This window comes from Corvus kubaryi, unplaced genomic scaffold (genome assembly GCF_017639235.1).
Source record: "Corvus kubaryi isolate FWS band 111438036 unplaced genomic scaffold, C.kubaryi_AGA036_p1.0 66, whole genome shotgun sequence".
Classification (NCBI taxonomy): Eukaryota; Metazoa; Chordata; class Aves; order Passeriformes; family Corvidae; genus Corvus; species Corvus kubaryi.
In genome coordinates, this window is record NW_024582054.1 from 424,891 (window position 1) to 448,444 (window position 23,554).

Genomic DNA, 23,554 nt, shown 5'->3' on the forward strand with positions numbered 1-23,554 from the left:
AAACCTAACAGTTCCTATTCAAATTGACAGCTCAGTCCCTGGCTCAAGTGGATACCAGTGGCTTCACAGGATGAGGGGAGAAAAAAAGGTGATTATTCTTACATGGGTCTGCAGTGTAGTTCTTAGCTGTACCTGAAGGTACCTACAGTATGTATCTATGGATGTACATATTAGTAGATACATCAAAGTTACCTGCAAACTAATTACCTGCAAGATAACTAGCTTAGGGATTGAAACATCACAGCCCTGGCATCAAATCTGACATGGTTAAAAAAAATTAACGTTGAGCAACAGAAAGGTTTGATGTACTGAAAAGAGTCAACTGTGAAGTTTAAGAGCTGGAGTATTAAATATATTCCTTTTAATAGGCTGTCCATGATGTAAACCTTCTTTTTAACATGTTTGAATACTTGCCTGGTGCTTTGTATTTTTGGAAGGTATCATTAACTAGTGGGAAAAATAGCAGTACTGGTGCTCCTGGAGTCTCAGCACCATCAAAGAAGTAACACTCCTTCAGCTTTTTCCTGTCTTCTTCACTCAAGTCCACCCTAGGAAAAAGGATTCCCTGCTCAGAGCAGTACTTGCAGGTCTGGTCCAAAGCCTGGATCAGGGAACAGAGCAGTAGTAAGACTTAAAATAGGATTGAAATAAGGCTCAGGATTTCTTGGAGTCCAGTAACAAAGTGGACATTTTCTAAGCTTGTTGTGCAAAAGCTCTTAAACCCGATGGAAAGCACTGTATCACTGAAGAGAAGTTTCTTTGGGTTTTTTTTTTTGCTGAGTCTTAGCACAATACAGTTTATTGTACAAGAAAAACAAACAAGAATACGTGCAGCTTATAAATGATGTATCACACTTCATCATCAAGCTAAAAATGTTAAAGGTTAAGACTTTTAGTAGGACCAATATAAAAAGCACCTGTTAAAAATTTTAGGTATACACATACTGAAGAAGAAATAAAGACTGTTTCAATTACTGTCACCTGTATCTGGGATCCTGCGCTGTAATTTAAATGCAGGATGACGTCCACCTTTCTTTCTGGTTTTAACAGTGGCATGACGCTTGTATTGATGAAAAATCCAGTATCTACCAGAGACAGGAATTCATCTGATTGTGTCAGCTGGTTGGGAAATGTGTCTAACACAGTATCTGAAAGAAAAATTTTTTTTTGCTCTAAGTGCAATAGTGAAAAACTTGTTAGCTTGTTTTCCACCCTTACACCATGTCCACAGAGCCGTAACTGGTTACAGTCCTTGGGGAAGGGAGATTTGCCATATGCCTTCTCTTCTGCCCTCTCAGCTCCAGTCACATGCAGTTTTGGACCTGCAGGAACAACATTCATGAAGGGTGTTTACTGTGCCTCCCCACTGAGTGTGTCTTTGAAGAGAGGAAGGACCTGCTGGCCCAGCCTCAGGAGGTGTGTGCCACCAGCAAAACCACTGACACGTAGCTCAACACCACACCATGCTACATCCTGCAGCATGATCAATCACAGATTGATCTAACAGAGATTCTGCCCAAACCTGGCCTCCAACCTCAGACAACTGGTTTAATATCAAATTTGGGGGGTTGTTTTGTTCAGTTTGTTTATTCCCTCCCCAGGCCCACAGGTCTCCTGTTACCCTTCCATCTGCAGAAGTGCGTGTTCTCCAGGTAGTCGTTGTGCACCTGGAAGCCCCTCAGGAAGTTGTGCTCCTGGGCGATGCAGATGCGGTCGGCGAGGGCGGCGCGAAGGGCGCTGCCCAGGGGCCCGGGGGGCGTGAACAGCCGCGTCCGCAGCTCCTGCGGCTTCGCCGGCAGCGGGGGCTCCTCCTCTGCCCGGGGAAAAGCGAGTAAATTCCACTGCCTAGGGCAGCGTCAGCCCTCAAGAAGTCAAGGTAAGTAATAAACCCTGATGCTTTCTCTTTTTAAAAGGACCAACAAGCACGAGAGACGAAACAAAACAGAAAATAAGAAGCTACTCTTACTAGACAAATACCATTTCCTTACGCAGTCTGGGCTTGGATAAAAGCCCCCAAGATACAGTGTCAAACAGCAATGAGAGTCTGTTCCAGACATCATCTGTGGAGCAGACTGAATGCAGGCTTTGGAAAAGGACAGCTGTTGTGCTCCTTTGTATTACTGTAGCTCCCACTTGAAGCAGTCAAAATCATTTTGCTTTATTAATGATTTACAGATCAATCTTATTCTTTATGAACATTTTAATCATCTACCAACATCAGTGCTGACCCCTGATAGATCACAGTACCAGAGATTTTTAAATTATTGATTTGTACTTTGCAGTATGAGACATCTAACTCCATCTAACAATAAATACACAGTGAGAAAAGAAGTATGGTCATTTACCTATATTGTCAATTTGGTCCCGGGTCCACCTGTGCCAGAAATCTTCTGAGGAATGGGACAAATTCCAGATATATAACACATTGAATGAAAATAAACTACTCCACATGCCTGTAAAAGGAAAGAGCTTTCTAACTCAAACATGCACATATCATGAATCTCAAAACTGTTATCATGAGATGAAACTTTGAAGTTTGTTTTTCGTTATTTTGTTTTAAAAACATGATGTGTCATTTTTATTTGGCTGCTGGTTTTTAAACCTTATTTTTGGTATCCAGTTTTTGTCTTATGGTACTTAGGGATGGAGATCTTTGTGAATTAATATGGAATTTGTATTTTTAGGAAAAAACCCCAAGCATCATGAAGCTTGTATAAAAAGAAAGGATTAAAGCTTGCAATCCAAGAGATTTGATGTGGATTTATATTGACAAGGGCATAACTACAACATAACCTTACAGCCTCTGTTTCTGTAGGATTCCGTTTCTGAGAATAAGCCTGTTAACACACCAAGGGATGAGTTTTGACCATGCATTTTTGAGCTTGAAAAGCAATTTCTTTGGTTATCCATTAGGGCACAAGTTCTCACTGTTTTTTGGTTCAGGGAGTGCAAAGGTGTGACAATCCATCACAGACTCAGGCTAAAATAGTACAGTGTCTCCTTCCTGCTCAGTGGAGTGGCCAGTCAAAGAGAAGTGAAATCAGTCATGATTCTGACAGTTTTTCTCTTTTTCAGGAAAACACATATCCACGCTCAGCTTCAGTCAACAGCAAAAATGTTTCAAGGATGGCTGTGTTGTTTTCCCCCCAGCCTTGCCCGGGCAGTGTGGAAACTGGAGCCAGTGACATGTGGCCTAAAGACTGGAGCAGGGGGGCCTGGCATGCTCAAACACACCCTGATGGAGAAGAGAATCAGCATGAAGGCTCATGTAAAATGTTTATTGGGAGCATACAAAATACTGACTACCTGTGACACAGGCAATAGGCTGGAATAGCATGAGCTGAACCATGGATTCCCAGAGACCTCAATTTTATTGTTGTACTGGAGGCCATACTATATTTTAATTCAAAACTGGGTTTAAAAATGTAAATAACTATTTGACTGTCCCTTCGAATTTTCTTCTTTACTGTAAACTGAATCCATTATAGTAAGTATTAATTCAGCAAAGAGATACTTATCCTCTCTGGTGAAACTGCTCTGTTAGTCCTGCACCATACTTTATTAGTGTTTAGTTTATAAAGCTCATGTTAAAAACCAACCAAACAAAACCCCCAAAACAAAGCCCTCAAAACAGAACAAGCAATAAAATAATTTGCTGTTTTTAATAGCTTACCTTCCAAGAAGCAGATCCTGGATTCAGGGACCTTCTTCATTAATCGTCCCATGAAGAACTCGCTGCCAAAATCCTCAGCGCGAACAAAAACTCCATATTTTTGCAATCCAACCTCATATGGGGTGAACTCCACCCATTCTGTAAAAAACAACATGAAGAAGAGAGCAATGTTTTATTACAGCCTTCGAAACCATTTTTGAGTCTAACATTTTGGACTAATAGCAGTGAGTTATAAGCATGCTACAAATGAAAACTCATGAACATGAAAAGGCTTTGGAATATTTTTGGGTCTTGCATAGACAGTCTAACTTGTACGTGATCACAAGGATATTATATGAATACACATCAGCTGAGGTTATGGTCTTCAAATGAGAGGGGGTTTTTTAGGCTGTCTAAAAAGACTGTTCCACAATTTACCACCATAAATACAAAGACAAACGACTCTCAGAAGTCTCCTAATTACCTTTGAAATCCATAGTGCTGTAGTTGTTCTTGACATTAACTGCAGTGTAGATAGGAAGTGGGTTCTGACCGTGATCAATGGCTCGTTGCTGATCAGAGAGTCTGTGGTTGTCTTTCTGTGATTCCAGAAATATGGTTACACTGAGACAAAAATTAGCATGGCAATATTTTCTCTTCATCTAAGCTTGCAGGGCAGAAAAATTCCTGCCTGTAATAATGTATAATGTGTGCTTGGCTTATCTTCTGAAATATTCCATATTTTTCAAAATTCCCGTGAGTGTTGTTACTGAAATACCTGCAGACGTCCAATCTGATGCCAGATTATTTGATGATGTGTTAAGATGAAAATGGAAAGAAACAATAAGGAACAGAAAGCAATACTTTTGATATAAAAGACGTTATTGCATTATGCTGCAACTTTATGTAAGACCTCATACCTTTCAAAAGTCTGCAGGTCCTTTTGTTAACATCTCTCATGGGCATGCATAATGTCTGCAATTTTGTTATTTCTAAACAAGTAACTTGCAGAATATGAAAAACAATTCTTAAACTGTAATATTGTTTCAAAATGTTAGTCTCGGAGTTTTCTCAGAAAAACATATTCAAAATTTCACAACCAAGCATGCTGATTTCCACCATGGATGAGTATCTACAAGGCTGGCACCAAATGTTTTGGAAATGGCTGTGCATTTGCATGCACCGTCTTGTAACAAACTGCTTTTCTCAGAGCAAACAGATAAATATCTTCACCAGAAATAAATTTTCAGAAACTGGCATGCCACTGTAAATGCTGCTTTATGACATACTGTACCCCATCATGCAAAAAAGATTCCAGGACAAGCCCCCAGAGATCTATAAAAGACGTTTTGCGGCCCTCTCTTTTCCGTTGACACAGCTGCTTTTTGTAATACTTCAAATATTCCAAGGAAAATGAATTTATTTTGCATTTTGTCATATGTTTTCGAGCCTCACTGATTTGCTTGTCGAGATCCTTTTGTGACCAGTCAGCATCTCTGTACAAGTTTGACATGGTCCTAGGAAGAGGAAATACATATTGAAGAGGCAAAAAAAGCACGCCAAGGTTTGAGGTAGGCAATAGCTACATCTTATGTTTCTATTTGAAGTTCTGGATTTGGAATTAAGGTTTCCTGTCTTCAGTTCCCTATGAAACTGTCATGTTCCCTTTGAAGTCCCAGTCATTATCCCTGCCAAAACAGCTTTAACAATTTTCCATAAACCATTCTTAGAAAAACATTTGTCTTCATGTAGTTGCAAATTATGTGACTTTCCCCCCATGGAAAGACTTTATTCTGTCAATTTTGGAAGAAGATCAAAAAGTAGGACTGCTGAGAAGTTATTATAGGTAGACTACTGTATGTCAGCCCCAGCCTCCTTCAGCACGTCGGTGTCATCAGGGAGACTCCAGCCAAGGGCTGCCCGCTCCTACTCACCATGTAGTACCAGACAAGCCAGTCAGGTACGTGGCACAGTCCAAGACATTGAGTTTCTTGAGCCCCCTCAGACTGCCATAGAGTGCGGTCAAGGATCTCATCCCTCCTCCCGTGGACATGATGGCCACCACCGGGGTCTGTGCAACACAGGGACACAAAGGGCCGGCATCACACAGTGGCTGCACCCGACTGTGGCTCTCAGCAGAGACCTCCTGATACATAAAGCCTGACACCACCATGTGTGCCTAGGCACACGCTTCTTTCTAAATTATTTCTAATGAAATATAAGCTACCATTTATTTTATAAAGGAGAACAGGAATAGAAGCAATGACAATTTTTGCGTAGACATCTTGACACTTGTTTCCGTTGTGTTCAACATAGATGTTTGGTATGAAACAAATAAAAATGCATTAATTCAAACCAAAAGAGACAATAAGAGAGAAAAAAAACAGTTGAAAAAGCAGGAATTAAAAAGAAATCTCACAGGTCAAAGAGAGGAGGAACTATCAACAAGGATAACAATAATAGGGTAAAGACTGTGGAAGAATCCATTCCTATATAAGGAATACCTAGTCTGGCTTCCAAGGAAGGTGTAGCAGGAAAAGGGTTAAAATCAGGATAGCAACTGCAAAGGACACAAACAGCGGGGTGAATTTAGAGGGATGGGGCAGTACTGGAGGCGTACAGAAGTTTTAAGCTGAGGAAAGATAAGGAAAAATTTTAACTGTGAAGAAAAAGAGGTCATGTTATGCCATTATGCTCTCACTGCTAAGCACTCGTCAGATGTTTTAAATGTTTTCCCTACAGACCTCATGGTCCAGCAGATCCTGTTCCAGATGCAGGACCTTCTTAAGGGCAGGAATAACATAATTCTGCCTTTTGCATAGAAAGTCTTGCTCTTGTATGCAGAGGTCAAATCCTAAACGCACATCAAGGTGGTCTGGGCTGGAGCAGAGATCAGGAAAAAAAGAATATTCCATTTTATTATTGGTAGACAAGCTCAGAGTTTCCAATGCAATAAAATAAACCTGATCCACAAAATACATTTAGGTCCCTTTCCTACACTCCCAAGCAGGTATACAATGCTACATGAAAGAAGGATAGAAAAAGGGACTGATAAATTTCTAAGCAGCTATCGAAATAAAACCTAAAGGGAAGACATTCATGCAGCTAATTTCTGAGATATGTGCTCTCTGGATTCTCTCATATTTTAGTGTTCACTGAGAGCTGTAGGAAAAACTTCTCATACTTTCTTGAATTAGGCAGAAATTTTTCCTACTTCATAATCAACAATGCCAGGTGATCTTGCCCATTGTTAAAGAAGAGGTAAAAGACTGTGCTGAGCATAACACTGGGTACCATAATTGGCTTGTAGTATTATTTTTTCTATTTTATGGATATTTTTCATTATTCATGTCTCAGTATGGGTTATGTACATGTGTTACACTACAGTACATACAGTTGCTTCCAGCTCATGTGAATGCCACATCACCTGGTCACACAACCTACTGTCCTGCTGTGAGTGCCTCCTCCCCAGGAAAGAGCCTAGAGAGAGATGAGTTCAACTAAGTACAAGTTAACCTCCAAGAGGGGCCAAGTCTCTTACCAGTCTTCTGCCTTCGCATATAAATCAAATCCTTTACCCTGGAAAGCAAGAATGTGAGCAGTGTGAGTGCTGACAACATGCTTCTTCTCTGCAGCCTGAGGAGGAATTTTAGCTTGTGCCATCCTAGCAATGTGGGTACAAATCAGGAGCTCTGAATAATCCTGCAGCCTATGCAAATTGACTGTTGTGTTTCACTGAAAGGGAAGTTGTTCAGTAATTTCTAACTTTTCTAGTAAATGTAACATCTGAGGATAAGTGCTGTTTACAGAGTAATGATAATTTATGCCTTACCCATCTCTACTGACAGTACCTCTTAGGCAGCCAGCCGGGCTCCAGCCACACTATGATTCTACACAGCAGCATTTGTTCCCCCATTTCTGTGGCTTATACCCCACAACAGTCATGATCCTTTCACTCTATATGGATTTTTTTAACCATGAGTCTAAAAGTGCTTTGTAAAGCATGGTCAGCATCAGCAGGAGTCTGACGCTACCTCGGTCAGTTCAGGTGCCCCACTGGTGTGTGAGCAGGGGAAGAGCAGAGCTTCAAAATTTAGTGTGAAGTAAGATCAGGATGGAGCAGCAAGATGCCCCATGTACCCACATCTATTCAAAGAGAACAAGGCACAACCTGGCCCAACTGCTGAACGACCTACCACTGTTAGGCTGTGGTGTTTTTGTCTGCAGGCTTTCACTGTCAGAAAGTACCATGGTAATCATCAGGGGGATGCAGACTTCCACATTCAGGTTTCTCAGCCTCTCCCACAAAAAGGCACTCACCTCTGCTAAGATCATGTTTTTTCCACTTGGAATGGAATGAAGTTCTACATTTGGAGAACGTGTATCATACACATATGACTGCTGAAAAAATACAAATAAACCCAGGTTTATATTGTAAGGAGCGTTACTCTCTGCCCACAATGCAAATTAATGTTACTATTTGTGGTGTTTGATATTTTACATGCCATTATTATATTTTATAAAGCTCAGTTGTAACATACTGAGGAGGGAGGTCGTTTCTTCCCTGGTAGTGTAACATCCAGCACTGGCTGCTTGTATCTGGCATAGTGGAATTTAGCAGGAGAGGAGGAGCTGAAGACCAGATTAGATCCCAGCATAATGTCCTGGGTGCCTTCATAAGAGCCTTGCACTTTAAAGGAGAATTCTTTTTCTAAAGAAACGACACAAAAGCAGACACAGATTAGTTTTCTCATCAAAACTGACAACAAAAATTCTTACAGAGTCTATCACAAGGCTGTTCTCATGTTTTGGATTTGTTGGGGTTTTTTAATTCTTACATTAAACCAATTGTGTTCATAACATTAGCACATCAGTTAAAAATAGCTGATGAAGAAATAACCTTACTTGATTTCTTCTCCTTTTTCTTCTTTGTCTTCTTCTCAACCACCTGAACTTCTAAGCAGCAGATTTTGCGAGCCTGTAAGAGACATGAACAGTAAAATACCTCATGGCAGGGAATTTTCTGATATGACATTCTGTTTCCTAGTCTAAATAGGACACAACCAGGGCAAGGTGGGAGTGCAGTGTGGATGAACAGGGCTTGCAGAAGGGAGAAGATAAGGACAAAGTGCTTTCAGGATCCCAGAGATGCGGAGGACTGATTTAAAAAAAATTCATGAGCAAGCAAAAATAATAAATGAGAAAATGTCAGGGGTGAGAAGTCGCTGTGTAAAATCCACAGTTATGAATGCAGGACATGACGTGCATGGGATAGGACAAACCCTCTCACTTCAGCAATATGGGAATTTGGGAGGAGTGATGTCTAAGAAACAATTCACTGCTGCACTGATGTCTCAGACCTAAACCACTTCCACATGTTTCCTTTGCAACAGCAAAGGGGTTTTGGGATGGAGGATGTCCACGCTATTCCAGTCACAGCCTCTCCAGAGGTGCCATCCACAAGGATGTGTCATGGTGAAGTGGGAAATGGCAATGTTTCAGTGCTGGCTTTCTCAGTCAAGGGGTATGTTGTCATGATGACTGTGAGTCAAGTGAAACAAGTGTGGCAGCAGGACAAGAAAGATGATGAAATACAACACTCACCACTAGCACTCCATTAGTAATGATGGTTTCAGGAGGGCCTGAACTAGGACACAGAAAGAGAGAATACATTTATAATAACTCATTAAAATTACAGTATAGTTCCTAAGCCCCACCCTTCTCCTGATCTTCCTCTTGCATATTTTTAGCTGCATATTGGATTTGAAAGAAAAGTCCCAGGAGACCTGTTGTACAACTTTCCTCACTCTACTATGTCAAAGGACAATTGTCATCCTACTGGCTCATCCAGTCCTGGAGCTCAGCAAAAAAAATGCCAAAGGTGCTCTGAGGCCAAACCATGTAGTGATTTTATTCTGAGTCCCAAGCTGAGGCCATGGATGGTTACATAGAATCCAATTTAAAAAAAAACACAGTTCATTGAATGATGGAACAATAAGGGCTCTGGATCACAAGTCCAGTGCATTATTCCATATTGTGTTTCAAAGGGGTGGACCCTCTTGCTGAACTCAAACACAAATGCATAACAAACCAGCAACATTCTGGTCTTAAATAATGTTCACTACAGTAGACAAAGAAAAGGATTTAGGATGTTCTCCCTGTTTGCTTGAAGTTCGTGGGAGGTCATCCTGGCATGCACCCATTTGTCAACACAGCTCATAGCACAGATTCCTTGGGAATTATGCACTCTGGACAATCAGACCAGATTCTTTCATGCCTCTGAATTGCTGTTTCTTTTTGCTCCAGATTATGTTTCATTTCATGTTTACTCACATATTATCCAAGGCAAATCCCACCTCCAACTCCTCTTGTCTCTGGAAAATAAAGAAAGGAAAATGTTTTTGGTTTATTGGCAGTTCTCATAATGCAAGTTCTCATTCTCATAATCTAGGTATGCGTGCACCATTTGTGACAGGCAGAGCATTTAAAATAGAGGCACACACCACCTCACATCTTGAGCCTCAAGATTCTTTACTGATAGGAAGCTTGTGGATGGCTGTCATAGCAGTTTTTAACACCGAAATTGTTTGGCTTGCCTGCTTCTGCAGGGGCCTGAGGGACAGACCTAGGAGGAGATGCTGTCTCATTCCAAGTCTGCCAGAAAAGAGAAAGGGGATCTGCTGACGGGGAGAATCAAAGCCTTCTGGTGTCAGGAGGAGAAATGGTGACATGCAAAGCAGTTGTGGAAGAGAAGAACATCTTTGTCTGGCAACAAGTTGAGTACTTTGGGACAGACAAATGTAAATTTGACATTAAGGCCTGGTCTGTGAAGTGGTGACAAAGAGTATAATCCCCAGGGGAAAGAAAGCACAGGCAAGAGGAAGACAAAAGCGGAGACAGAAGGGATCATGAACAGTGAAGTGAGATCATGCTGTAGGCTACTTAGTTGCTCAAATTACCCACTGAATTAAAGGCACCAAGAAGTTAATAATATAGGACAAAAAAAATTACAAAGGCTTGAAGAGTATGAGCTCTAACTGATGTACCTGTGCAAATACAATAAGAAAAGGCTTGGATATGACACCTGTAACCACTCAAAGTAATCAGCTGGGTTACAACTAGCCAAAGTTTTAATTTCACCAGAGTTTAGTGGAAGTCCACACACTGCTTAGATATTTTGCAAGGAATGAAATTGTCAAATAAGGCATTTAAAGACAATGAATTGCAGTGTGGAGCTTGGGTGTGTGTAGATAAGGTAATCTCAACTGAATGGTGCACGACAGATGCACAAGAAACTAGAAGTGAACTGGAAAAGGAGAATGATAGAAGATGCTGGAGGGTGGGATGTACAACTTTCAGTCTCCCTGAACATTCAAAATAGGATTATTTCTTTCTGCCAAGCTGGGTGGCATGGCTTAGACTTTATTTCAACACCCATGTCACAGTCCATAATTAGCAACTAGTCTGGTTTGACATTCAGTTCTGATCACAGAGTTTTAGCTTCCTAATTATTAGGCTAAGTAATAAGTTATGACAAAAGCATCAGGTACAGGCTTGGACACCCTCCTTGACCCTCAATGGGGGCAGGCTCAGCAAAGTGACAATTTGGCCAAGACACCTGAAATTTGTGAGCCTCTGTGGCCAACACCAAACCCTTCCATGTGCCTACAGATCCAGGTGTGAAGAGGTTTTCCCATGTCAGGGAGAAAAACAACTTACTTTTATGTGGCTATGCAGCTGACACACAGGAAGAAAAAAAGGCAAAATTTTAAAAATAGTATTTTAGACAGAAAAGCTAACAAACACATTCTTGCCAAGCTATTCCATTTTTATTTCAGACCTCACCTGTGAATCACACTCGAAGTGCATGAAGACTTCCTCTCCCAGGGAAAGTTTGGCTATGTCGAAGTACACTGTGAAGAGGTGGTCATCCTGAGTAACCACGTCCTTATCATAGAGTGCCAGCTCCAGCACATTCTGGGAAAGGAAAGAAAGGAGTTTAGAAATGTGTAAGGTTTTATTCAAAGCAGGATATCTTGGGGACAACTGTTTTAGTCAGCTGCTGAGAGAAGTGGGAAGACATAAAGAAAAAGAACAAGAAGGGAAGGAAGTAGAGAGGAAATCAACTGCCCGTTGGCACCAGCCTATGAGGTGGAATGAGAGGAAATCACAGACATTTCAAATGCCTCATTCTGTCCATGCCTGAGAGAGACAATTGTCTTTCATGGCATGGAAAACCGTCATGAGGATATGAGTTATTCTCACATCTTTCTGCATCTTTCCTTGCCTCTTGAGAAAACTGCTTATGTCCCTTTGCAAAAGGATAAAACCTCTCAGTTGCTCCCTCGGTCAGTTACCAGAAAAGTCCCAGTTCAGTACCTTAACCTGACTCTGGATCCTGAAGTAGAAGGTTTCATTCCAGACTGGATCTTTGCAATTCTTGATGGCTTTAGTCTGAAATTTTTCGTTTGAAGCAGTTGGCAGCCAAAGGCTCACGTAGCAATCAGTATGGCTCACTGTATGTTAAAAACACAAACACCTCTAAAATGAGCATTTGCTCTAGATGAAGGAATGAATTGAACAATATGAAGTCTTGTTTTCAAAGAGAGACACTATGATACATATTGGCATATTTGTTCAACATAAACATTACCATGTAGGTGGGAGGAATGGAGAAAAAAGAAGGGTGACATGACTCTTTAAATAAATGGGGTTAGAAATATAATAAATACATTAAACGGGAAGGGTTTTCTCCTCCTTCTTTGTCATCAAACAATCAGTTTAGCCAAGGATAAAAAAAAATCCAGGACAAATACAGCAAGTGTTAAGGAAACAAAGTGATATCTTCTCTTTTAGCCAAACAGAACATTAAAAAAAGCTTTCTGATTTCTGCATAAGTAAAGATACAATCTTCTATTATATTTTTGTTCCAGGCTGGCATATGAGGAGCTACAAAATGTAGCAACATCTGATGGGCTTTTATTTGGGAATGCTGGCACACAGAGAATTAGGGTATGGTAGTTTGGATTACTTAGCATTGAGAAAGCTTTGAGTACAAGCTAAATTTGAGATAAGGCTACTCAGCTTTCAGTATTTACTCAATTAGTGCAACCATTTTGTGTTCTTTGTTACATAAATATACTCCAGAGGAAAACATGGGAGATCTTTCCCCATTTTTTGCTTTCAACAGACCGCAGAGTTTTTACTGCTCCCTTTGGGGACACAGAGAAATGTGTGTGGTAGGCACAGCTGTGACCTTATGGAGTTACCTCTGTGCAGAACAAGGGCTAATGCAAAGAAGAACACTCTGTGTTCATTGCTGGAACCAGCACACCAACGACAGAAATTTCTCCATACATGGAAGAAATCTAGAAAGCACCTTTTCTTGGAGCAGGACTAGCTATTAGCCCATGGAGGTGACAGGGACTATATAGTGCACTGCAGATACTCACAGACATCTGCCTGGTGGATATTTCTTGCTCTTATGACTCTTACAGTCAGTAAGTAACATAGAGAGGATTCTATCTGCAGGGGAAAAAAACCGTACAAAAGACAGGAATGAATGCTAATGTTAGACAGCATATTTAGAAGACAGAAGTGATCAAGAGAGATAAACACCCAAATCAGGAACAATTTAGTTGAATTTTCTATGTGATTATGAAAGGGCCTATACATTTATTTTCCTGCTAACATCTAAATCAAGACTAGACTGAAATACTTCATTTATTCTGTAGCATGATTTGAGGATTTATCTTATTAGAGCATTTATTTGTTTCTTATATAAAATCTTACTGCACAAAGTGCTAAGATTCAGTCCCAGCTTTTTTAAATTTCCAAGGTAGAAAATGAAGAGATGCTTCAGACCTTTTTCAAGTGATAAAAGTATTATTGTGGTGATTACCACAATATCCAGTCATTACACATATTTGGTCGCCTGGGTTATGGGATATGATTTTCTCATATTCCTGCTTTTTTAAACGTACAGTACTCTGCAGAGTTAAATGATGACCACTGATCCCAAAACAGATTTTAGGATCAGAGAAAGAGATTGCTGCTTTGCACTTCTACCATGCTACTTACTATTCATGTGGTTTTCATTTACAGGGATATGGCTGCCCTTGTGAGCTAAGGTCACCTCTGACTTTTTATTGTGAAAAGTTTATCTCTAGTTTTGAAGTATGTAAACTCTTCACATCTCAAGCTTCTTTGCACTGTTCCACATAAGAAGTGTAAACAATGTTTTACACCTGATAAGAAACTCTTGTTTGTTCCCTTTGGCTTCCCTCTTTCATATTAGCCCATGTTTCTGACCTCATGCATGACTTCTTAGCCTCTCATATTGCTGCTCTGATCTTACATTGGAGTCCAAACATGACCTTGTATCTGCTCTCCCTTTACCATGAAATAAACAAATAAATAACTTCCATATAACCTTTTATTTCTACCACTGCGGATAGGGAGGGGAAAGATACAACATGCTGGAATATAAATCAGCAGGAAACTTTTGCTCCAAAAGACCTAAAAGTCACTTAGCACAACTACGGGGCCATGGACAGGTAGAGACTCCACCTATACTGCAAAATGACTATGAAAGACCATTGCCAGCCCTGAAGTGGCATTAGCATGACACTGACTTCATTAAAACCACTGAGATAAAAGTGTGACACAGGTACTGCAGGAAAGGAGAGCAAGAATTTAGTTGGACTGTGAGCAGAACAATTTGGTGTGTACTGTGTTAATAGTATTATAAAAAGTGAAGTGCATCAGCATTCATAGGCTTAATGGAATGTATGTCCATGTGATGTCGCTCCAAATGTTTAACCTGAGTGTATCAATGCAGGCAACCAGGGCTAGTGAATACATGTTGTTGAGACTGGCAGCAGTTAGCAAATAGGCTAATGAAGAAACAGGTAAAATCAGCCTCCAGGTAACCAAAGTATCCTGTTATAGGAAAAGGCACCAAGAACATTCATACTATTCAGCTGCACAGCAGGTCACTGGATGTGCAAATCAAGGATGTGAAACCTCTGCAAAGGGTCCCAAGAGTAGCTGTGAATCAGACCACCAAGGGCACTTGAATTCATGTCTAAATCCTAACTCCTAAAGGCACGGAAATGAGGCAGGTACAGAAAGTGCTCAGTAATTACAGAACCAGTAACTGATGCTGCCAGTGGCTGGCTTTGGAGAAGGCAGTTCCTGGAAGGGCTTAACTCAGTTCCATGGATCAGATTCCCTGAAGCCACCTTCATGGTGATCCCAATGTGCCAAGAAGGCAGTGCAGATTGAATAAAATACTCAGGCATGTGGAGGTGCCCTTTCCTGACCAAGGAGCCTTGGCTTAGACATCACAGAACTATAAATAACAAATGACGAAAATCCTGTCAGCTTTGTGAGTTTTGCCTAAAAAATCTGAGGTGTTTGGTGTGTTCTTCTGAAATTGCTGTGACCCCTGAAGAGTTGTATTTGGGGGTATATTTTCTCATCTTTGGGTTTTCCATTCAGCTAATCAAGAAAAGGTTGGCTGTTCCTTAAACTGAGAGCACAATGCCTGCTGCTCAGCAGCTTTACTCATCACAAAGGAGAACAAGGGAGAGTTCCTAATTACTAATAAATGGCTTCAAACTAGAGAGAGGAAGGGTAAAAAACTTTTCTAGCACATCTAGTCCTTTCATTTCCTAGAGGAAAGATTTCATGTCTGAAGTCTCCTGGGAATCTACTAGTTTTTACTAGAGGCCAGAAGAGGGGTTAATTCAGGAAATCAGGTGTTGAAAATCAACTTTAAGATTCTGCCATACTATTGTAAGAATAAATGGCATAATTTCCTAGCTCTTGCCATGTACACTGGCAGTAAACTTGCGCTTTAGCAAGACATATGTAGAGAAAGCCTATTGAAGCCCATCCTTTTAAACATATTAGTCTTGTTTAAACAGAGGTTGTTCCCCATGTGCCAAGGACAGGAAACCACACTAAGAATGTAACATGAAGCAAGACTATGTAAGTGGGATGATCAAAACAATAAGTGGGACAGTGTTTCATGGAGGGAGCTGGATGGGTTACAGTAGCTAATTACATTGTTTGGCAGATGCTGAACCCTATCTGTTTTCACCCAGCCGCCACCCAGCAGGAAAGTCCCCTTTACAGTTTCCTTTTGAAATTTTCCTTTGCGGTACCTTTATAAGAGAAGTCCTCTGTTTCCCATCAGGATTCAGCTGCATAGTTCCGTCTCCTTGTTGAGAGGTTTGGGAGATCAGGTCCTGGAACAAGAAGGGCCAACCTTATCCCTGGAAAAACCATCATGTCTCTTAAAGGCAATCCTCATTGGGAATTAGGAATTTCAGAGCCACAGGGACAGGGAGCCCATGGTCAGTGCTGGCTGTAGAGCCTTGGCAGGAACTGGGGTTTCCTGCGGTGCCCGGTGCCATTGCCAGGGCTGTGCTTGCCCCAGTAAGCCTGAGCAGAGGCGTAGCAGCCAGGTAAGGTCCACCCTTCATGACACACAGGGAGGTGAAGCAGGTCCTGGCCCTGGCTGTTAAAGGAACAGCAAACCTGTCTCCCACAAACACACCCTATCATTAATCTTTCGCCTTGAAGTACACCTCCATGTTATTTAATACTTATTCTAAAGTTGCGTATATCGTGTCTCTGAAATTAATAAACCCTCTAAATATTCAAAATGCTCCTCTTGTAAATAAGCTCTTGCTCCCCAAGAAGCTTGCATTTTCTTCCTGTGGTTTACTATAGTTTTTAAAGTTTTGATATTGAGGTCTTGAAGCCTTGATTCCTTCATCCTGTGTAGAGTCATTATAGTCAATGGTAGGTCAAGAAAGTAGAATCATCTTTGCACTACATGCAACACAACTGCTTAAGATCCCAGATGCCTTGCTCTGCTCTGCACCCTTCTTACCTGAGACAAAATGCCATCTTGATCCATCGTGCTCGCATTCACACACACGTCCAGTGTTATCTGTGGCAATGCAATCTCACATCTCCCAGCTTCCACAGACACCAAGAGTTCAAAATGTCTCATATGCAGGTGAGCAACTATATTATAAACTGACTCAGAGCCCCACCTCTGACTGGTTTCTTAAAACCAGTTATTCCCCTCCCATTTTCTTATGGTAGGAAGCTGAACCCTGTGGTCAAATAAGTAGGAAAAAATACCTTTGCCTATATAGCAGGTGGAAGTATTGTGTTTGAGTCACTTTGCTCTACACTGGCCAATGGCAGGTTTATAACTAAACATTAGAGAAGGATGCCCTCTTACCTGAGGACCGAACTTTCAACTTAGCAAGCCCTCAAAGCCCACAGAAATACATACTCTGTAATAAGATACAGCAACAGTATATAAATTGAATGTAGGTTAACTGTGATGGTAAGCAGATACAATAAAACAGCTAATAAGAAAAAAAAACCAAATGAGAGACACAACACTATTGCTCTCAGACTAACCTGGTTATTGCAAAAAACAGTTTAAGGCTTTCTGAACCACATGCCCCTACAATCCCAGGTCTAGGCATGCAGAGCCTAGGCAGAGCAGCACACTCATTTGGTGGTTTATATCTACTCAGCCAAGGTCCAGCAGGGCTGAGTATCTCCTCAAGTCATTGTACTCCTTCCCTCTTCTTTCCTATGGCTTGTTATTATTATTTTTGTGTTTAGATCTGGAGTCCTGAAGCAATGACTTTCCTTAGCTTAGCTCCATCCCCATGAATACTTCTGCATGGTTTTCCAGCTCAGACTGACTCTGGCTGCAAACGAGCTGCATTTAAGTGCTCCTGTCTGACCCAATGAAACCTGCCAGCCAGATGCAGAACTCAGCCCTGACCTCACACTGTCCCCACACACCCTGACCTCTCCAAAGTCCTCGGCACAACTGTGACACCACTCCTGGGGCAGGACACCTGCCCCTGTCCACACACAGCTGACACCTGGGCCATCAGAACTGGCATGGCTCACAGCTCACAGGAAGAGGATTAGAAAAGGCAGCCAAAGACTGTTGCATCATCCACAGATCATAACAGATCGAACTTTCTGGGGAAAGGGATTCCTTTGGCTTTCCTGCTTCCCCAGTACATTGTCTATGAACAAAAAAGTGCTCATTCCCTGAGCATTCTTGAGTTTACCGGTCAAACATTGCCACCGGCCAGCACAGGTCCCCTCTGCACATTCCCTTGGAAAATAATATCAACAGTCATCACAGCCAACTTGGTAGAATAAATTTTTGCCATAGGCTACAGTATTTCATAACACCATGAAGGGTTGTGTCTACACTCTGGCATGTTTCGCCTGTGTGCCAGCTGCAATGATGTAGCTTGATGCAATGCATTTTTCATTAGGTCTCAGAAAATTGGCAGCATTGGCATCTGTCAGTCATGTTTAAAGACAGTGCTTTACTATGACATCTGCTTAGAGGGCAAAGCTACAAACCAGACTGTCTACCAGGATGGGCCCTCTGAGGCTTTCACTCCCATAGTGCCAATGACCAAAAAACTCTCATTTTCATGAACAGCATTTGCAATCTTTATCAGAGACAGCCCTTGCAGGAGGGAGGGACCATGGCTCACTCCGTACTCCTGCAATCTGTCCCTTGAGACATTCCTTTATCCACGATACAAGCAAGTATTTGGTATGCTCTTTGCAGAGATAAAAACAGTTTTGTTTTCCAGGAACAAGGAACACACTGTGAACCTGAAGCATATTACTGAAATGCCTGAATATGTGGAGCAAGGCAGAATGTTCATTTTGCAAACAAGCCTTTATTGTCTGGTAGTGTATACACACAATTTTTACACATAAATAACATTTCTTCAGAACTGGAGGCGGCACGAGTTTAACACTAAAAACTATGGGGTTTTTTCACAAGAGGGTTTTCAGGTAAAAATGGAAGCAATTCCCAGGATTATATGCAGAGCACATAGCGTCATATTTCTGACCGTGACTAGTGAAACTACCACAGAACAAACAAACAAAAAAATACCAGCAGAAGTGCGTAGTTGTTCAAAACCTAAAGAGTTTCAAACGTTAATATTTATGCTGTGATCTTTAGGCTTGCAACATTAGGCTACAGTTGCACAAAAATGCAAGTTTTGTTATGATATAATAAATGACTGAAGTGTTGGAAAAGTCATTGTGAACCAATTTGTAAAGATAATTTGTCATCTCTCCTTGAACATCCTCAGAGCATCATTCTGTAACAAGCCAAACATGTTATTTGGCTGTGAATGAAACCTGTTATTTTCAGGTTGGGTTCCCTGGGCTGACGAGGTAGGCAGTCTATTAAAAAGAAGTTATGTTTCAAAACAAAGATGTTTTGTAAAATATTAACATGAAATGTTTCAACTTACCCAAGCATTTTCCCTGGTCTATTTTAGTCCCACATTATAATATCTAGTTGATAGATGTTTTTCTGACTGAATAGACACTTTCTTCAAAATTTTCCCAGCTGTCTTTAGGATGTAAAACTTATTAATAAAGCGTGTTTTCAATTTGACTTGCTCCTGGAATGCAAAAGTTGTTATGGATTTATAAATAATTTTTACAGCTCACCCTCAGCACAGTTCAGAACAGTTAAAAAAGGCACTTTCAATAAAATGGAAAATGAAGGAAGTTTAAAAATGCAAGCCCAAACAAATGTAATTGGTGGTTTTGTGCTAGATCCCATGCATGGTCTTTGGATTGTTTTAAGATGGTCTTAGTTGTTGCAGACTACTGACTCACTTTTGCTCAGTTTGTGCAGACAGAACCAAACAAATAAGAAGTTTTGTTGATAGGCATATGACCTAAACTGTTTTCATGGAGTAAGACAGCAAATTTTCATTGTCTATTGGAAGTAAAATATTTTCAAGTACTTTTTTATTTTTTTAAATTTAAGAATGGTATTTTATTATAAGAAATAACAGGGGGAAAAGGATCCAGGGTGTTTTATTTTGAAAGCTTCAAATTAAAGTGTTGAGGTTTTATATACTGTCTCAGTATAAACCAATTAAAACTGACATAAATTAACAGGGAATTTTGATGTGCCCAAATTAACACCCTTTGCTTTAAAAAAAAATTTTATGCGAAAAGTCTTACGCCACTTCCCCCTAAGTTGCTCCTTCCCATCACATATGATTCATTCACAGCCCAAGAGAGCCCAGGATGTGGATGCAAATGATGGGGCTGGTTGTGTGCACACACTTGTCCCTCTTACGTTTCCAGCCTCTGTGGCTGCTCTTCGGGACACTTGCAAAACAGAGTTGGCCCAGGGATCCAATACCAGCTTCCAGTTGCGTCTTAGGTTCTCTTTGTTTTCCAGGGCTGGTTGCACCTTGTGTTCCACAAAGCAGAATTGTGGGAGCAGAGTGTTTATACTCCCTTCTTATGGCCTGTAGGTGTGTTGGCTGGGTTGTATAACTGTAGCACTGTGGTGGTAAAAAATTATTGTCCTTTATGTCATGTATTATAATAAGTTAGGCTTAAAATCATGCTATTTAAAAAATCTAACAAGTATTTTAGGCAAAGAGTGTTCTACAGACAACCTTAATTTATGGAACAAAACATGTAAAAATTTCCCACACAATGTCTTTGCTTATAGAGACCACTTCTTGGGAATGGAAAAACCCCAGCAAGCCACTGCACCAGCTGGGGTAGTTTCTGCAGTGCAGAATGGCCAGTGTTTGAAAAAGCTGTGTCCCTTCTGGGTCCTAGAGCATGAAGAACTCCTCTGAGAAGATAAGGGCAGTTGGACGGGCGATCAGCACATTTTCTGCCTTCTCCTTTGCATCGCTGTCTGCAAGGCCTGCATAATCATCTGAGAGTTGTTGAGGATGTTGTACTCGCTGAGATTCAGCAGCTTGCGGTAGTTCTCATCGGTGTACCTGACTGAGAACATGCAGTACGGGGAACAGCGGCTGGTCAAATCAAGTTGGCCTTCCTCCATCTCTGAGCAACAGCGCTTGACACCTGGAGGGAAAGAGTTGTTGTTGTCGTGACACGATGTGTATCTCAATCAGTGTCAAACTGTCCACAAAAGCTCAAAGAGTGGGACTTTTCTCCTGAAGAAAATTCATAAGGTTTAAATGCACAATGCAGGTCCATCTATTGCCACCCTAGTCAAGAGAACGTTGTGGGTCTGAAGTGAGGAAGGCACAAGGGAGAAGTGAGGGATGGCATTGTAATGTTCATCTACAGCTTACTCGGAAACATCTGTCTCATTAAAGCCATGGGTCAGGCAAGGATGTCAGCCTGAAAGGGCACTCCAAAAGCCACTGTCAATGCGCTGCAGGCCTTACCCTGGGCAGCTGGGATTTCTATGAACCTCAGCTGAGGAAGATTAATTGCTAGTAAGAGAACAGAATTTAAACAAGAAAGGAGCAATAGAAACATGTGGAAACAGAGAGTTCCTGCAATGCTGAATAAGGTGCAGGGCACCTGCCAACAGGATCCATCTCTGCCTTTCTGTTTCTTGTGTCACGCAAATTCCACAACAGCAGCATTTTGGACTTAACCTCCCTGCTACCAAGGAGCAGAGCAAATGCATCCTACTAACCTGCAGTAAAGAAGAGGAATACAAAGTAGGTGGCCTGGCAGAAAAAGAGTGACAGGCCCTGAGTACAGCACAGTCAATAAAATGATCCCCAGGCTGGTGCTGTACCAAAATGAGACACACTGATCTTAACACTGCAGGAGTTCAGCCTGAAAGGCAGGTTCTTGCTCCCCCACCATTCATATGTGACACTCTGGTTCCTCAAGCGTAGAATTAAATACCCAGACAATAGACAATATATTCAGGGGGAAATAATCTGAGAGAGCTGTACTTTTCACAGGAAAAAAGCTTTTTCAGTTAGGTAGGAACACTTCAAGTAACAAATGGAAGAGAGGTGAAGGTAAACACCATCCAAAAGACACGGGCTGTGTCTATTCTCTTAGGGCCACAAGGAAGACATGAGTGAACATAATAGCTTTGGCAGGGATGGGGAAAACAAGTTTAATTAGCTGAAGTGCTCCCCCATGAACCCAGCCAGCAAAGATGGCCAGCAGCAAAGAAGAAGCTCTGGCTGAGTCAGGGAAGCAGTGGTGTCTTTTGTTTAATGCTTTGCCACTACTTGTAACTTACCAGGTGCTTTGTACTCTTGGAAGGTATCATTCACAAGGGGAAGAAAAATTACAATCGGACATCCTGGCAAATCTGAATCTTGGAAAATGTAGCACTCCTTCAGATTTTTCTTATCTTCATCAGTCAAAGAAATTGTTGGGAAGGGGATTTTCTGTTCTGAGTAGTATTTACATGCCTTATCTAGAGACTGGAGGATCACAAAAATGGTCAGCATTGGAAATCAACTTCATTGTCTAAAGACCCCAAATTGCCATCTACTATTAAGGTTTAGTGACTCAGATCCATAGGGTGAGTTGCTTCTTATCAAGGGTTACTCTACACATAATTACCACACATAGTAACCACATTGCTAATCAGAAGCTGTAAACCCAGTTGCAGAATTAAAGAATTCACCCAGGACACTGCTTTTTTTCAAAAAATTGAAACAATTTGCAGAAGTTTAGGGTAAAGCATGAGTGTCAGCAAATGAAAGAGCCTGTCTTTAATAGATTGTCTAGAATTAAACAGAAAAAAAACCACAGCAAGAAAATGTTTAAGGTATCTTACTTTGTGCTTGGAAGCCAGGAGATAAGAAAGTTAAGTTTGAATGTGCAATTATGTCTCTGCTTGTGTAGGCATTATGTCACAGTGTTAATTGAGCCTGATACTCTACTGAGAAAGCCTGAAGTACTGGGCTATGCTATATCTTTTCCCTGAAATGTTTAATAAAATATCATGTCCTAATATGCACTGTGTTATTTACTCTGCATCACCTAAGAGTGAACACTACCAAGCAGAAAAAGGCTTCTACTAAAGTACTTGAAATTGTAGCAGCCTTTTTTTTTGTAAGTTTTATCTAGACAATGAATGAGGCTGAAATAAAACTTCATTACATCTCTCATGCAACATACAGCTTATTAGCATTAGCACAGCTGCTCTCATTCTCAAAATGTAATTCTACTTAAGCAGGCCAAAGTACTTAATAGTGAGTTTTCAACTAACCTCAGCTTCTGACATAAAAAGATCCAAACTTCTTTTCTGCTAGCCCTTATAGACAGCTAATTAACTTTATCTCCATGAAATGGGGTTTCTGCAGGAAGATGCTCATCACTGAATTTTACTTGTAGCATCTTCTTTGTCAGCCCAGAAATCATCTGCTGTTGATATCCACTTAACCCTTTTTATATTCTAACTTGAGTCAGAAGAAATCACTTCCTCATCTTTATGAATATTCCTGTGCAGGGTCTGGAAGCCTGCTTGATTCAGCATAAAGCAGAAGAGGCTCCTCCCATCATTCTGGAAGAGACCATGCTGACACCCCCTTGAATAAACCAGCAAGAAAGAGTCCAGGAAACAGGAACAATATTAATCACTGCAGTGAAAAATGTAGGAGAAGGAAGATGTTATAAACTGAACAGCTGATAAAACCAGCAGTTCTGGATGCTACAGGTTGGGCATTTACAAGTAAAAGGAGACACAACACATGGTAACAAGAACGTCCTCACCGATGTATGTGATCCAGTAGTATAACTTAGATATATGATGACATCCACTTCCCTCTGTGGCCTTAGAAGTGGTGCACTGCTGGTATTGATGAAAAATCCAGCATCTATCATGCCCAGGTGATCAGAATTTTGCATTAGCTGGTTGGGACGTGTGTCTAACACAGTGTCTAAAAGGAAAATATTTTTTGAGTAAGAATAGATCTGCAGATAATTTGACTGGAAAAAGAAGTGTAAGGTGGAACTGACCATTCCAGAGGCCTAGTCTAATTTAATTGCCACACTACTAGATTGTCAAACAGGCATGAGAAAGACTGCAAAACCCCT

At 41.0% G+C, this 23,554-nt stretch overlaps 1 protein-coding gene across 1 annotated transcript in view; it reads right to left on the reverse strand.

The window, feature by feature from the left end:
- Positions 1–23,554, reverse strand: part of LOC121673650 — a 54,833-nt gene that overhangs the window by 709 nt on the left and 30,570 nt on the right. The window contains exons 19-41 of the mRNA XM_042047219.1: positions 23,231–23,397; positions 21,747–21,933; positions 20,387–20,593; positions 16,557–16,645; positions 15,823–15,906; positions 13,105–13,177; positions 12,032–12,168; positions 11,498–11,629; positions 9,986–10,026; positions 9,257–9,299; positions 8,558–8,630; positions 8,194–8,363; positions 7,973–8,053; positions 7,194–7,231; positions 6,397–6,532; positions 5,587–5,723; positions 4,947–5,169; positions 4,137–4,251; positions 3,674–3,811; positions 2,346–2,453; positions 1,622–1,813; positions 982–1,148; positions 415–601 (exon numbers count right to left, since the gene is read on the reverse strand). Of these exons, the coding sequence (XP_041903153.1) occupies positions 415–601; positions 982–1,148; positions 1,622–1,813; positions 2,346–2,453; positions 3,674–3,811; positions 4,137–4,251; positions 4,947–5,169; positions 5,587–5,723; positions 6,397–6,532; positions 7,194–7,231; positions 7,973–8,053; positions 8,194–8,363; positions 8,558–8,630; positions 9,257–9,299; positions 9,986–10,026; positions 11,498–11,629; positions 12,032–12,168; positions 13,105–13,177; positions 15,823–15,906; positions 16,557–16,645; positions 20,387–20,593; positions 21,747–21,933; positions 23,231–23,397 (2,925 nt within the window). The remainder of the gene's footprint in view (positions 1–414; positions 602–981; positions 1,149–1,621; positions 1,814–2,345; positions 2,454–3,673; positions 3,812–4,136; positions 4,252–4,946; positions 5,170–5,586; positions 5,724–6,396; positions 6,533–7,193; positions 7,232–7,972; positions 8,054–8,193; positions 8,364–8,557; positions 8,631–9,256; positions 9,300–9,985; positions 10,027–11,497; positions 11,630–12,031; positions 12,169–13,104; positions 13,178–15,822; positions 15,907–16,556; positions 16,646–20,386; positions 20,594–21,746; positions 21,934–23,230; positions 23,398–23,554) is intronic.